The sequence below is a fragment of the Mastacembelus armatus genome, chromosome 8 (assembly GCF_900324485.2).
Source record: "Mastacembelus armatus chromosome 8, fMasArm1.2, whole genome shotgun sequence".
NCBI classification, from domain to species: domain Eukaryota; kingdom Metazoa; phylum Chordata; class Actinopteri; order Synbranchiformes; family Mastacembelidae; genus Mastacembelus; species Mastacembelus armatus.
In genome coordinates this window covers 10681558-10695627 of record NC_046640.1, presented here as the reverse complement: position 1 = coordinate 10695627, position 14070 = coordinate 10681558, and the positions used below count along the sequence as shown (strand labels likewise).

At 42.3% G+C, this 14070-nt stretch overlaps 2 protein-coding genes across 3 annotated transcripts; both read left to right on the top strand.

The window, feature by feature from the left end:
• Nucleotides 1-615: 615 nt before the first annotated feature.
• On the top strand, nt 616-4179 carry mettl2a (methyltransferase 2A, methylcytidine). The gene is made up of 9 exons (XM_026324962.1): nt 616-773; nt 1229-1317; nt 1582-1850; nt 2435-2484; nt 2585-2645; nt 2723-2862; nt 2952-3058; nt 3432-3497; nt 3595-4179. Exons 1-9 carry the CDS (start codon nt 622-624, stop codon nt 3771-3773), a joined length of 1113 nt encoding a protein of 370 aa, XP_026180747.1. The 5' UTR covers nt 616-621; the 3' UTR covers nt 3774-4179.
• A 258-nt stretch (nt 4180-4437) lies between these two features.
• On the top strand, nt 4438-13792 carry tlk2 (tousled-like kinase 2). Of its 2 annotated transcripts, XM_026324960.1 has the most exons (21): nt 4438-5141; nt 6171-6253; nt 7745-7822; nt 7915-7984; nt 8069-8112; nt 8285-8383; nt 8763-8864; nt 9033-9125; nt 9288-9398; nt 9569-9705; nt 9959-10111; nt 10208-10274; nt 10357-10454; nt 10551-10632; nt 10799-10890; nt 11010-11099; nt 11299-11468; nt 11732-11870; nt 11959-12070; nt 12273-12380; nt 12567-13792. In XM_026324960.1, the coding sequence occupies exons 2-21, from the start codon at nt 6173-6175 to the stop codon at nt 12738-12740; spliced, it is 2100 nt and encodes a 699-aa protein (XP_026180745.1). In that variant the 5' UTR covers nt 4438-5141; nt 6171-6172; the 3' UTR covers nt 12741-13792. The 2 variants fall into 2 exon arrangements, with proteins under 2 accessions (XP_026180745.1, XP_026180746.1); XM_026324961.1 differs by lacking the exon at nt 8285-8383 and having other exon boundaries at nt 4439-5141.
• Nucleotides 13793-14070: the final 278 nt, after the last annotated feature.

The following is a 14070-nucleotide window of genomic DNA, read 5'->3' as shown; positions in this document are numbered from 1 at the left end:
AATCCTGGCATATGTCTCCCTCTAGTGTGCAAACATTGCAGGGATTTAATGCTTCAGTACATCAGTAGCCCCGACTCCAAAATCCTGAGCAGAAAAATACACTGTTGGACAGTATATAACACGCTGAGTTAGTTATCTGTGGTGTTAAGCTGAATCTGGTTTCTTATATGTAGTTTCTTACTGGAATGAATCTACTTTAAAAGCAGCATAACATCTGTAGAGGGCGCCATTCAGCCATTTTCAAACTGGGACTGAAAAATAAAACATTACATACTGTATACAAGAGTTAATAAGATCTACAAATGCCCACATTGACTCTCGACTTTACAGTGAAATGTAGCCTTTCACGTTCATTACAAATAAAATACTATACAAACCCAGAACTGCAAAGTAATTCATTAAGTTCATTTTAAAACCTAAAGTCAAAGTGGGTGTTTGTAGAACTAACTCAATTTTACATATGTTGTGTTTTTCCCAGTCCAAGAGTCACCTTGAAAATCACATCCCTCTTTCTGGTGTACTATTATTCTAATATTGGTCTTTATTGCAGTATTTTTCTGCTAGTCCGTGAATGCACCACAATTAAATGCGACGCCCTCCTTCCGTGGCGTCAGATCCAACATGGCGGGGCCCCATGCCGTGGTCGCTGTGGAGGGAGACAGCGGCGAAACAGGGCTGGTCCTGTCAGACTCATCCACCGGGGATGTGAAGAGACCTCAGTTCGGGACACGTTTCCTCACAGACCCGCGACAGGTCTTCCAGCATAACGCATGGTCAGTAGCATTTAAGAGAAATGCATAAGGGCAGACACATGTGCATCAGTGTCATTACAGTGTTCAGTCTGGGTTTAATACCAAGAGTCGGGGGTACCTGACCCCAGCTTAACCATAACAGGCACCAGTGCCTGCTCCCGAGTCTTGGGATCAAACTACTTACAATCTATTACTTGGTTGCTATGACCTGTCACTGATTAAATGACGATAAAGGTTATAAGGTCTTAATGCAATATTGTATGTTTTTGTCTTACAGTATAAATACTTCTGAATCCAAATATCCCAAAATAATATAAATACAAAAATATCCCTATTGTTTTTTCATGTAACTTTTTACCATTCGTGTCTGGATGTTGCCTGAAACCCTTTATTTCAGTGTCTCAGCAGGTGTTTCTGTGCCTATATTCACCACATCACTTCACCCACTCTGGATAATAGTGTTATGTTGTCGACAGGGACAATGTGGAGTGGACTGAGGAACAAGAAGCAGCTGCTAAGAAGAAAGTCTTAGAAAACAGTCAGCCACTGCCTCCAGAGAAACAAGGTTGCATTTCATTTGCATGAGATCAGCATGAGAAAAGATAAAGGAATTGATTATTTCATTAGTGGAGAATGTTTATATTTGTGATGCACACAAATCAGCTCATATAATGTAAATGAAAGATGCTATTTTCAGTTCTGTGCTTTGGTTTTGTGTAGTGTTTGTCTTATTAACCCAGGGCAAGACTTTTTTTTTTATTTAAAAACACTGAAAGATGTGCAAGATTATACTTTAATATTGACTTTACTATCTCGTCTTTTCTTTCAGAGGAATACGACGACCGGGCCAATGAGTACTGGAATGACTTTTACACAATCCACGAGAACCGTTTCTTCAAAGACCGACACTGGCTCTTTACAGAGTTCCCAGAATTGGCCCCCCGGCGTAGCCTGAACCATGAATTCCATCCAGAAGGCTGTGGCACAGAAGACCAGGAGCAGGACAGTCTGGATCAAGAACAAAGCACAGAAGCTGCTCCTGCAGTTCACACTGATGATGACTTTCCTGGCTCCTCTGCTACATATCGGATTCTGGAGGTGAGAGATTAATGTGAGATTAATGTGAACTTGTCAATGTTAACATTCTGGTAAAAAACGCATTTTATTGGAAGAATTCTCTTAAATTTGCCAAATATCTAATGGACTACTGCACTAACTTGAATCCCATGATTGTTTATTAGTTTGTATTTTGATGTAGGCCCAGTTTGGATGCAGATAAAAACACTTCTTAAAGAAAATAGAACAATATACAGTAAATTAATTATGAAATGTTTTCAGACATTCTGTCTTGATATTATCGCTGGAGGATTGATATCTAAAACATTTTCTGGTGATCTGTTTAGGTTGTGTTCAGAAGTACATTTTTAAAGAAAACATTTTGAGTGCCGTATTTTTTCTGTTGAATTCGCAGGGATCACACTGTGAGATCTCCTACTGTTTAGCCAATGGAAACATTTTCTCTTGCTATACTACATTTTGGGGACTGCAGCCCTGTCAGTGTTCTATATTATCTAAAAATTGTGAAAATGCATGTTTTTTTGTGAAGATTCTCATTCTGTTGAATGAGTAACTCCATGTCAGTGATTGCAGACTGAATAAACATGTCAATGTACTCTCTGCAGGTCGGCTGTGGTGTGGGGAATACAGTTTTTCCAATACTGAAGACCAACAAGTATGTGCAGACAAGATACTGGTATTTTAAGGTTTCAAAAAACTCTTCTTTTTTCATAATGATAAAAATGTATATTTACTTCATCTTTGCTTTTTTGCAGTGACCCAGGACTTTTTGTTTACTGCTGTGATTTCTCCAGCACTGCTGTGGAATTAGTTAAGGTGAGATAACTGGGATAATGAAGCGAGTTTGGAGTCGTTGCCTCTCTAATGAAATAAAATCACTTTGTTGTCATCAGACTAATCCTGATTATGACCCTGGCCGCTGCTTCGCCTTTGTTCACGACTTGAGCAATGTGGAAGCCAGTTACCCCATCCCCGATGGAACGCTTGATGTTATTGTGCTGATCTTTGTACTGTCAGCGTTGCATCCCAACAAGTATGAACTTTTTCCCTGTCATCCATCATCTCTTTTGTGGGTCATTAGATATTGTTGGGGTTGTCTTTAAAGTGTCACCCCTTTCTCAGGATGCAAGCATCCATCAGTAGATTGGCACGTTTGCTGAAGCCTGGGGGAGTGATGCTGCTCAGGGACTACGGGCGCTACGACATGGCACAGCTCCGCTTCAAGAAAGGTTAGTCATGCTGCAGTCCAAAAAGCTGAACATATTCAGAAAGGTTAATTATTCATTACTAGCGCTGTTATTACTAATACTAAACCCTAAAATGTGATTTATTAGGTCTGTTTATTCTGTAGCACTGTTTCAGAATCTACCAGTGCGTCATTTGACACCACAGGATATTTACATGATCGGACATTTTAAATGACAGTCAATATATGCTGCTCTTAAATAGGTTGGATAATATGATAGACAATTAATGCAGATGGTAACAGAAAGTCTGGCTGCACATGTCCTTTAAAACTGGAGCTCAGTGTAGCAATACTAATGAGTAACTGTTTATGTAATGTAAAACAATGGGTACGCTACTGACCTTCATTTTTTTTAGGAAGGTGTCTGTCAGAAAACTTTTATGTCCGAGGGGATGGAACAAGAGTGTATTTCTTTACCCAAGGTAAAAATGAGGACACCTTGATAAGGATTTATTGAGATTATTTTGCAGTCGTTCTTTAATCGGTTATATGAAAATATTTCTGATCTTTTCCTTTCAGATGAGCTGCATGAGCTGTTCACCGAGGCAGGGCTTGAAAAAGTTCAAAACCTCGTGGACAGAAGGCTACAAGTAAACAGAGGGAAACAGCTCACCATGTACAGAGTGTGGATCCAGTGCAAGTACCACAAGGCTCCAATTCAGCCACCTGAGCCAGAGGACGGCACCCACCTGGCTTGACCTTCAACCACAGCAGAAACGAGGAGCAGAGTCAAAGCCATGTTGGCATTTTTCCAAATAAGTATGGAAGCGTGACGCTCAGGTGTGGTTGCCATAAAGGGGGTGCAACTGGATAGTTAAATGCTGTAAAGACTTACACTATCTCAGCTGCCATAATGTTGATGGACTTCTTTTATGGAAAGTGTTCTGGTGCTGCTGAAACCCAAACTACAGGAGTGATCGTTTCTCATTTTCTACTGAGTTCAGTAATCTGAGAAAGGGCTGGTTACCAATACAGAAATGTTTCTATTATACCAGATGCTGTTTTTAATGAACTAAGGTTTTTGAAAAAATACCTAATTTTTAAAACCTCTTATTGACTTCTTTCTATATGCTAAAGATTAATAAAAGCCTGTACTACAATCTGTTGGCTGTATTTTCACTTGATATTCAAAATCTGCATTCAAGAGTGTTTTGTTTAACAAAGGAATCACTGGTTCCCTGATACTGATCTGCATCTTGAATGGTTAAAAAGTCCAATTTATACTTGAATGTCAGTTTTGAAATAAAAAGGTTAATTGTGCAATTTATATTAGGTAAGTATACTATGTGAGTGTGAACATCACGGGAACGGCAACTTTGTGATAAGTGATCTTTTGGGTGGCTGTGTGGGTGGGCACTATTAAATTGTATTGTGTACAGGGGGATTTGCCATTGGTCCAGACAAGAGATTTGGGGCAGGCGTGGACTGGACGAAGGTGAAAATACTTCAACAATCTCACGAGAAAGTATGAGATTTTACTGATTATTGTTTACATTGCAAAAACATTAGAACCGAACCGAATCGATCCGGATTCAGCTGAAACGACTCGCAACAGCACAACTTCCCAAACAGATTGGTTTATCCCCTGCGGTGAGTAAGACGAGTGGAGCCGAACTTTGTTTTGATTGAGCTGGAAGCCAGGACCCGAAATTGATCTCACCACCGGGGGAGAAGAAGATAAGGGGTAACTAACGCTAGCTCAAAGACATCATTTATACCTGGTGAAAAGCGCAGAATCTCGAGAGTCGCCATTGTGTAGGAGGAAGATATCCGACGTAGGCACCCTATGGTCCTCGGGAAGAGGGATATGATGGGGATCCCCGTCTAAAGAGGACAGAAAGGCGGGTTTGGGATACCCGAAGTTGTCGAGGCCTCCGAGGGGATCCACCGTCGTCTACCTTGAGCTGCATCGTGCTCCTGTGTCTTGATCGTTAACAATCAGCAGGCGAGGGACGCGGCTGTGGATGCGGCCTAGCCTGGGAGGGTCTGCTGAGCACCAGGGAAACAACGGGGACGGTTTCAGGGTTAACAACAGGCCCTTTGGAGGACCGAAAAAACATATTACAGTAAGTATCTCGTTAGGTTGTCGAACAAAACAACATATCTGTCTCTTGCTACGCTAAGTCCAGGCGTCTGACAACACACAACCGAGGAGATGCTTCTTTTTGACAGACAAGTCAACGCTAGCCTCTCGGCTACGTAACGCCAGCTATCTTATGTGTTTTTCTAAATTAATGTACCACTGTGGACACTGGTTGTGGTGATATTCGGTGTATAATCGGACAGCGATGACCGGGCCAACATTTATCAATATTTGCCTGATGTGTTACTTGACAAAACCAGATTTAATGCAGCTAGCTAACATTAACCGTTAGCTAGCTCGGCTTGTTAGCTCGTGCATTTAAAGTTAGCTAACGTTAGCTACCTCGCTTCACCGTGCACTGATGAGGAGCCACATCGTTGTCCCGGTCAGTATACAGGCTAACTGAGCCAGAAAAACCCAATCACCGTGTGAGACACGTAACCCTAAATGGACCTGAATGCTGGGTGTTACGTTATTAATGTAACTAATGTATATAAAGCCACCGGTAACAGACAGTCTTAGCAGCCAGTGTTGGGCGTGCAACCTAAACGTTAACCTCAGCTAACAAACTGGGCACGTATTGTGTGTTGTGGCCTTTTCAATTGCTCTCAGTATACTTGGCAGTAGCTCCATCAGTGACCTTTCATAAGTCCAGCGCCATGTAACTTAGGCCTATAGTACCGGGGCGTTATCACAATGATGCTTTAATTTTCCAGGCAGCTTCTCTACACATCTGGCTAAGGTCTTTGATGCATATTTAATATACTATATTGGTTGTAGTTTTGGCCAAGTGCTCAAGTTTCATGGCTGGTGATTTCTGAACACACATATGGTGGGAAACATTATTGTCAGGCTTATTGATGACTCAGAACAGGAATTTTCCACATCCATATAGCTAAAAACAGCCATGACTCATCACAACCGATGCGTTTTGAAACAGTGATCCGTCACTCCCGCTTGGATATATTAGACCTCACATCACCTTCCTTAATCTGTGTTCTTGTCTCTGCAGCCATGATGGAAGAATTGCATAGCCTGGACCCCCGGCGGCAGGAGCTGTTGGAGGCTCGCTTCACTGGGGTCGGCGTGGCCAAGGTTTGTGTCGCAGCAGATGTCGTGGAGGTGGAGCATGGGGACGCCCTCCTGTCACAGTGCTTATAATCACTGATTTTCTTGATTACACATTTTTGCGAATCTCTTCCTTTCTTTGTCTCACTCTCCCTGGGTATCATTCTACTGTTTGCCCTGCCCAAGCTTGGCCCCACTCCTTTTCTTTGTCCGTCACTGGAGAAGGTTGAGCTGTGTCTGTGTTTTTTGGCTGGTGTGATATGGCATCTCTCCCTGGCTCATGATGTAGTGGCTGTATATGCAAGTGGCGATGCCTGCCAAAAAGGCCACAGACGGGACAGGGGTGGTAGGGGGGAGGAGGAGTGAACGCAGAAGAAGAATGCAGAAATAGTTACTGACCAGGTGTGTGTAAAGGCAGCGTTTAGCCTTCCACCTTCTTGTTTACCACATGGATGGAGATGTCTTTGTGGAAGGTGATCTTGGAACAGTTAGGGAGCGAGAGTCAGCGCCAGGAGTGGGCCTTGTGCCAGCCATAGGCAGAGCTGAGCCCGGAGCATGGCATGGCTGCTGTCGCAGAGAAAATGGCGGCCCTCTCTAAGGCATCATGCCACAGGCACCCTGTGCGATAGAAGATGCGATGCATTTTTTTGGGAAGACAGGGGGGAGCGAGAGAGAAGTGTGGAACAAATGGCTATGAAGAAATATAGGTTGGTGCCCGTCAAAGTCACACAGCAGCTTAGACTTTTTTCTTGACCTTGAACAGCCCTGTGGCACTGCTGTTCTCTGTCATCACTGAGTTGGCATAAAAGAAAAGAAAATTGTTATCCTTTGAGGACAAAGAGCCTGCACACCTTTTGGTAATAGAACAGAGAAGGCCTCCTAAAATTGTTCGAAGTGCATTTCCTTTTGAACAAGTCTGCTTAAACAACCCATTTTTGGTGGGGTGGGAGGGGGGTGGCAGGTAAGGGTAAAAACAAGGTGGTGTTCTTAGATCAAGCACAGCATCTTTCACCAGCTTTCTTCAGAGAGAGAAGAAAAGAATGTTTAAGACCATAGTGAATGGGAGAAAAATGGATGACATTATCTAAAGGTGACAGACAGAGAGAGGAATACATCCCCAGCAGCATGCCTAATGTTCAGCCATTTTAGGAGGGTTCAGCGCGAGAGCTCTGGTGTGCACAGAATGACTAAGTATCTCCCTCTGATTGGACAGTGCCTGCTGAATTCTGATGTGATTCATTTGACTGACAGGCATCACCTAGGGAACCGGCATTAGGACTGATACAGGTCTAGATTCAGTGGGATGTTAATGGCGACAGCATATAGCCAAACCTCTGCGTGCCTTCCCTCGGTTTGTCTCCCATTTTACTCTGTTATCTAACTCTCTGTGCACACTCTCACAAGTGAATGGATACAACAAGTAGAGGCTAGAGTTTTCTATACACAGTCCTCTTTCACCTTTGGGTTTAATTGTTCATTTTGCTTAATTTTTAATATATATTTTTTTTATTTTAACAGGGCTCAGTTCAGAGTCAAAATGAGTCATCCAATCAGAGTCTATGCAGTGTGGGCTCGCTCAGTGACAAAGAACTAGAGGTTAGTCCCTGTCATATATAAATAGAAATGTCTTTATGCCATCTCTGTTCCATTTCTGTGCGTTCGGCTGATTTATGCTACTTTCTTGACAGACTCCTGAGAAAAAGGCGAATGACCAGAGAGTAAGAAAAAGGAAAGCAGACCACTTTGACAGCAGCCAAGGTGAGATTATCCTTCTGCTCTGATCTTCGCTTCATGTTTCCAGAATATCAGACACTCTTTGAACTCTCTGCCTTCCTCTTCCAGGCAAAGCCGGAGCAAGGGGACATAAAATTAGTGATTATTTTGAGGTGAGTGGTAGATGGTTTATTTTGTGTGTATTGAGCAGAGCTTCTCTCCTCCATAAAGGCGTTCGTATTGGGTGCATAACTTTTCATACTTGCTTTCTAACCCCTTGTTTTGGCCATCTTGATCTTTCCATTGAACTGCTTTCCTCTTCTTCTGTCTTTGTGGGTCTGTCAGTTTGCGGGAGGTAGCGGTCCTGGTACCAGCCCTGCCAGGGGAATACCACCAGTGGTCCGCTCTTCCCCACAGCACTCTCTCTCCAACCCCCCTGTCACGGTGAGCATGTTTGCTCTATGATCTGTTTCATGCCTTTTTTTTTTTTCGTCACTTAACTCTTTCCTGCCATTCTCTTTTGCATTTGTTAACATCCACAGGTCAAGTTTGTTTGCAGGTTTTACTTGTACAGAATCAACGTGCAGTGACATATGTTCATAACGTCTCATCATTGACAAAAGTTCGTGAAAAAAAATCTACATCCACTGGAAGTAATAATAAAGAGGAACTTATTTTTTTGAAATGAAATACCTTGATATAAATGCAGAGGTTTTCAATGCAAACACACATGTTGGCAGTCACCCTTGAGGTGGAACCGACACATTAGGGCACACTGGGTTTGTGTAAGTTTATTGTTGGGATTAATGTTTGTGCTTCCCAGGTGCAGCAGGGCAGCCCTTCTTCTGTCAGCTCAGTGAACACAGAGCACTCGTCGTCTTCACTGAAGCCTTCTTCTCTTCACATGCTCCATAAAGCTACACAGGTACTTGGCACACTATCAGGCTGGCTGGTAATTCAAAAGGCAGTTAGCATGTAAACCAGCAAGAATCTCCAATAAATGTTAGATGTGATTACTTTTTTTGCACTACTTTAGTCACTGAATGACAGACTATTACCATAAACTCTGCTTTTGTGCTCATTGTATCTGTAGTCTGACCTTACTATAGAGAAACTAACAGCAATGGAGAACAACAAGAACTCTGATCTGGAGAAGAAGGAGGGCCGAATCGACGATTTACTGCGGGTACTAACCTTTTCATTTCAGTTACTCTCCATACTGTTCAGTCTTTTTGAGAATATTATGTTCTCTCTGTTTTCACTCAATGAATGCTATTGTTGATACATCCCTTCTGGTCTGTACAGTTAAAAATATTTTTTTCCTGCTTATTTATATGTTCTGCTCCAGACAAACTGTGATCTGAGAAGACAGATTGATGAACAGCAGAGGATGCTGGAACGATACAAGGAACGCTTAAATAAGTGTGTGACCATGTCAAAGAAGCTGCTGATTGAAAAAGTATGTTCATTGAATAGTATTGTGGCTTATTTTAAGCTATTAGCTTCCAAAGTCAGTGGGTCAGTGTAGGTTTTTGATGTGAGCTAGTTTAAAAAGCCCTAATTTAAGGTATATGGAACCAGCAGTCCAGATTTGATGACCGTATTTCTCGCTCTCTGCTCTTCCTTCAGTCCAAACAGGAGAAGATGGCATGCCGGGATAAAAGCATGCAGGACAGGCTTCGACTGGGTCACTTCACCACGGTGAGACATGGAGCGTCCTTCACTGAGCAGTGGACAGATGGATATGCCTTCCAGAACCTTATCAAGTGAGGATCTCTATGTTTTATCTTTAAGCATCTTCTTCCGTGCTTTCTGTACTAATTCAAGAGTTACAAGCAAAACTGAAAAAATAGCATACTTTATATATGATAATTATTTATGTTTAACAGTCAAGGCAAGCAGCTTACCATGAGTGTATAGTATCCTCATGGAAGCTCCTCAGCCACGTAGCCAGAGCTTGTTATACACACACACAAAGAAAAATGTGTTTTGTTGCACTAATGTATTATCTGTTGCCAGACAACAAGAAAGGATCAACTCCCAGCGAGAGGACATAGAGAGGCAGAGGAAGCTGCTGGCCAAACGCAAGCCACCCTCCATGGCCCAGACTCCACCTCCAAGCCTGGAGCAAAACAAACGCAAAAGCAAGACCAATGGAACAGAAAGTGAAGCGTACGATAGTTTTGTTTAGCCTTCTCTTTTCTACCAACTGTTTTCCCATGAATATATGATTGAAGTTGCATTTCGACTTGTTTTGTATTCTTGCAGGTTATCACAGGCAGAGTACCACGAGCAGGAGGAAATCTTTAAACTAAGACTAGGCCATCTTAAGAAGGTAATGCTTGATGTATTTGTGCCAACATACTCATTTTTTTTTTTAGGCTAGTTGTTCATGTGTACCTTCTTATCCTTTGCAGGAGGAGGCTGAGATCCAGGCAGAGCTGGAGAGGTTGGAGAGAGTGCGGAACCTGCACATTCGCGAGCTGAAGAGGATTCACAATGAGGATAATTCTCAGTACGATACCTTCTTATGATCCTTTTGTAGCTGGTCTGTGCTGAGGGCCCCCTTTGTTAAATTTACTGAACTTGCATTGCTTTGAACCCTGTCTAGATTTAAAGATCACCCTACGCTAAATGACCGATACCTGCTACTACATTTACTTGGAAGGGGAGGTTTCAGTGAAGTTTACAAGGTGAGAGCAACTTTTCCTTTTCCTGTGAAGGAAAAAACTCTTTGTTTCCAGAGACTTTTGGAATAAATATATTACGAACATATAATGTTAAAGAAGGGGTCTCGTGGCAGCTAAAAGAGCCATCCCAAGCGCACATCCTAACTAACAGGAGATATTTATTTTCTAGGCCTTTGACTTAACAGAGCAAAGGTACGTTGCTGTCAAAATTCACCAGTTAAACAAGAACTGGAGGGATGAGAAGAAGGAAAATTATCACAAGTGAGTGTTCAGTTTTAAAAGCAGACTGCTGTGTATCTACTCTGGCTCTGAGATTCACTGCGTGTAAGAGACACTTTTAAAATGAAGGTTGTAAATATTGAAATTGCTCTTTGTTTCAGGCATGCATGCAGAGAATATAGAATTCATAAAGAGCTGGACCACCCAAGAATAGTTAAACTCTATGACTACTTTTCACTTGACACTGACTCGTAAGTTATTTCCTTTTTAAAATGCCAAGTATGTGCCAAGACATTTACTGCTGTTTATGCAGGTGGTGTCAAATTTAAGGCAGAACATTGATTTTATTGTCTTTTTTTTTTTTTTTTTTTTTTTTTTTAGTATGTAGAGGTTTTGTCTAGACTAATTCCTGCTGTAGTGGCTTGATACACCTTCCTTGTTATGGCTCAGGTTCTGCACAGTCCTGGAGTACTGTGAGGGTAATGACTTGGACTTTTACCTGAAGCAGCATAAGCTCATGTCAGAGAAAGAGGGCCGCTCCATCATCATGCAGATTGTCAACGCTCTCAAGTACCTCAATGAGATCAGACCGCCCATTATCCACTACGACCTTAAACCCGGTGAGTTCACACACTACCCATTCAGTTCACTGGGTCAGATGTCTTATAATCCTGTAATGGCCATTATTCCAATAAGATTAAAATGACCATATTTATTTTTTTACATCGGAAAGTTGAGCAATTGTTATACGTTTAACAGAACTGATACTGGATACAGGTTCCAGTGTAACTGTAAATGTATAGTGTTACTCTTATTTGCCTCAGTAAAAAGGGAAAATAAATCTTTTCTTTGGGCCTCTACATCCTGTCCTCACCCACCTCAGGTAACATCCTCCTGGTGAACGGCACTGCCTGCGGAGAAATCAAGATCACAGACTTTGGCCTCTCAAAGATCATGGATGATGACAGCTACAACTCGGTGGATGGGATGGAGCTGACGTCACAGGGAGCAGGGACATACTGGTAAGATTTAAACTGGAAGTTGAGTCTTCAATAGGGTTTTGTGGCATCTTTTGGAACATACTAATGAGGCTCCCCTTTTCTCCCGTAGGTATCTTCCTCCTGAATGCTTTGTGGTTGGGAAGGAACCACCCAAAATCTCCAACAAGGTGGATGTGTGGTCTGTGGGAGTCATTTTCTACCAGTGTTTGTATGGCCGCAAGGTAAGAGACACTAAGTGGGAAAAGCAAGACATTTGAGTGATTGAGTTGTTGTATTTTTATTGCAGAAAAGTAAAAATAAAAGCTGGATGGATTTAGAGTTTTAGGTAAAGGAGATAAAATGATGTTTGATCTTAGGAAATTTAATATTTTTTCCACAATTGAAGGTAATGTTTGTTTTGTTAATCCTCTCTTTGCTCTCTAGCCCTTTGGCCACAACCAGTCCCAGCAGGACATCCTGCAGGAAAACACCATACTGAAGGCAACAGATGTGCAGTTTCCCCCAAAACCAGTAGTCACACCTGAAGCTAAGGTACTGCACCCTCTGATCTCACTGTTTTAGTTGTGATGTTCAGCGTTTTCAACACCCAGAAAACCCTGATTTATTCTGTCTTTACACTCTTTAACTATGAAAATTCAGGTGATTTTACTCAAATATTTTAAAGGCTTATATATTTATACTTCATACGTTATTCCTCTGATTCTTTTCTCCCTCCAGGCCTTTATAAGGCGCTGTCTCGTCTACCGTAAGGAGGATCGCATTGATGTGCACCAGCTGGCCAGTGACCCCTTCCTCATGCCACACATCCGTAAGTCAGTGGCGTCCTCGGGCACCTCAGGCATGGCTGTGGCCTCCACATCCAGCTCCTCCAACAGCAGCGCCTCAAACTGAGCCTACACTCCTTAACTTGACTAACTGAACCATTTGAAAGAGCCGGGTGGGGCAACAGCATCCCACCTTGCCTTGAAGAACCCGAGAGAAGCTGGCCAGTCGACAGCAAGGGGTGGGTGAGAATTCATGGACAGGTTGGGAAGGGAGACCCCCTATCGCTGTTCATCCCTCTCATGTCTACTCACCCCGGCCTACCTGTCCTTCATTCTCAAAAGAGTGGCATTGTTCTGGGGGTCAAAGCCCTAGACGACAGGTTTGGCACTGTGTTAGTGGAAAGTGGGGTTCAATGTTTGGGATTTTCCTTTTCTGCTTAAAAAAAAGAAGCTAAAAAGAAGTATAGAACTGCTTCAGCTTGGCCAGATGGAAAGGACTGCGGAGGCCAAATACCCATACACACTCACACACACCATACACTCGTGCATGAGCCATTCTGGACCAAGATAATCTGAACTCCCCAAGCTCAAACATTTGTTTGTTCTCATTTCCCTGAACCTAAGCAAGAGAACGAGTCTGGCCTATCATTGTACTGAACCCTAAATATATATGGCATTATGCCATCCAACTTGCTGTTCTGGGATCCCCTGCCCCACTTAAATTCCAGGCCCGGATAGGTTGTTACAAGGAGGGCCAGAAGATACTACCCCCTGTACCCCACCCTCACATCTCCTCGTTGAACTCCTGTGACCAAAGCTTCTAACTTCCAGCTGGTGGCAGTGTTCCACCTCAGTTTTTATAATGAATGGTTTTAAGAGTCGTGTTGCTTGATATGGAGTGGAGGCTGTTGAGGAACGACCCCTTTTACATTTTTTAAAAGAAACTTTTCAATTTAACCAGTTTATGGAGAAAACTGTTGTGTTTTTCAAGTTGCCTTTTAATTAGAACTGTTATTGTTTTGATTGACCCCCTTCCATAAACACACATATTTATTTAGGTATGTTTGAATTTATTTTTGGCCAATAAAATGCAAGGGGCTGGTTTACCTAATAGTACTGTTGGGGGGATATTGGGCCTTAGCAGACCATAAACCATTAAATACTATTGGTTAAAATGTGTTTGTTGTTCTGGGCTTCTGTTTGAGTGGGTTTACATCACTGCTCCCTGTGACAACATGGGAGCATTATAATGAGCATTATGCCTGTGCTTAGCTTTTGTTTATCGTTTTTCTGTATACACTTGGCTTTACAGACTATAAATTGAAGTTATATTCAGGGGAAATACTTCCATTGATCACCACCAAGAGGGTGCTTAAAAGAATCCTTGGTGGGTTTTAGTGCTTATATTCGAAATTCAGATTGGTTTTCTGATAAGTGAGTAAATGGATCAGGAAACA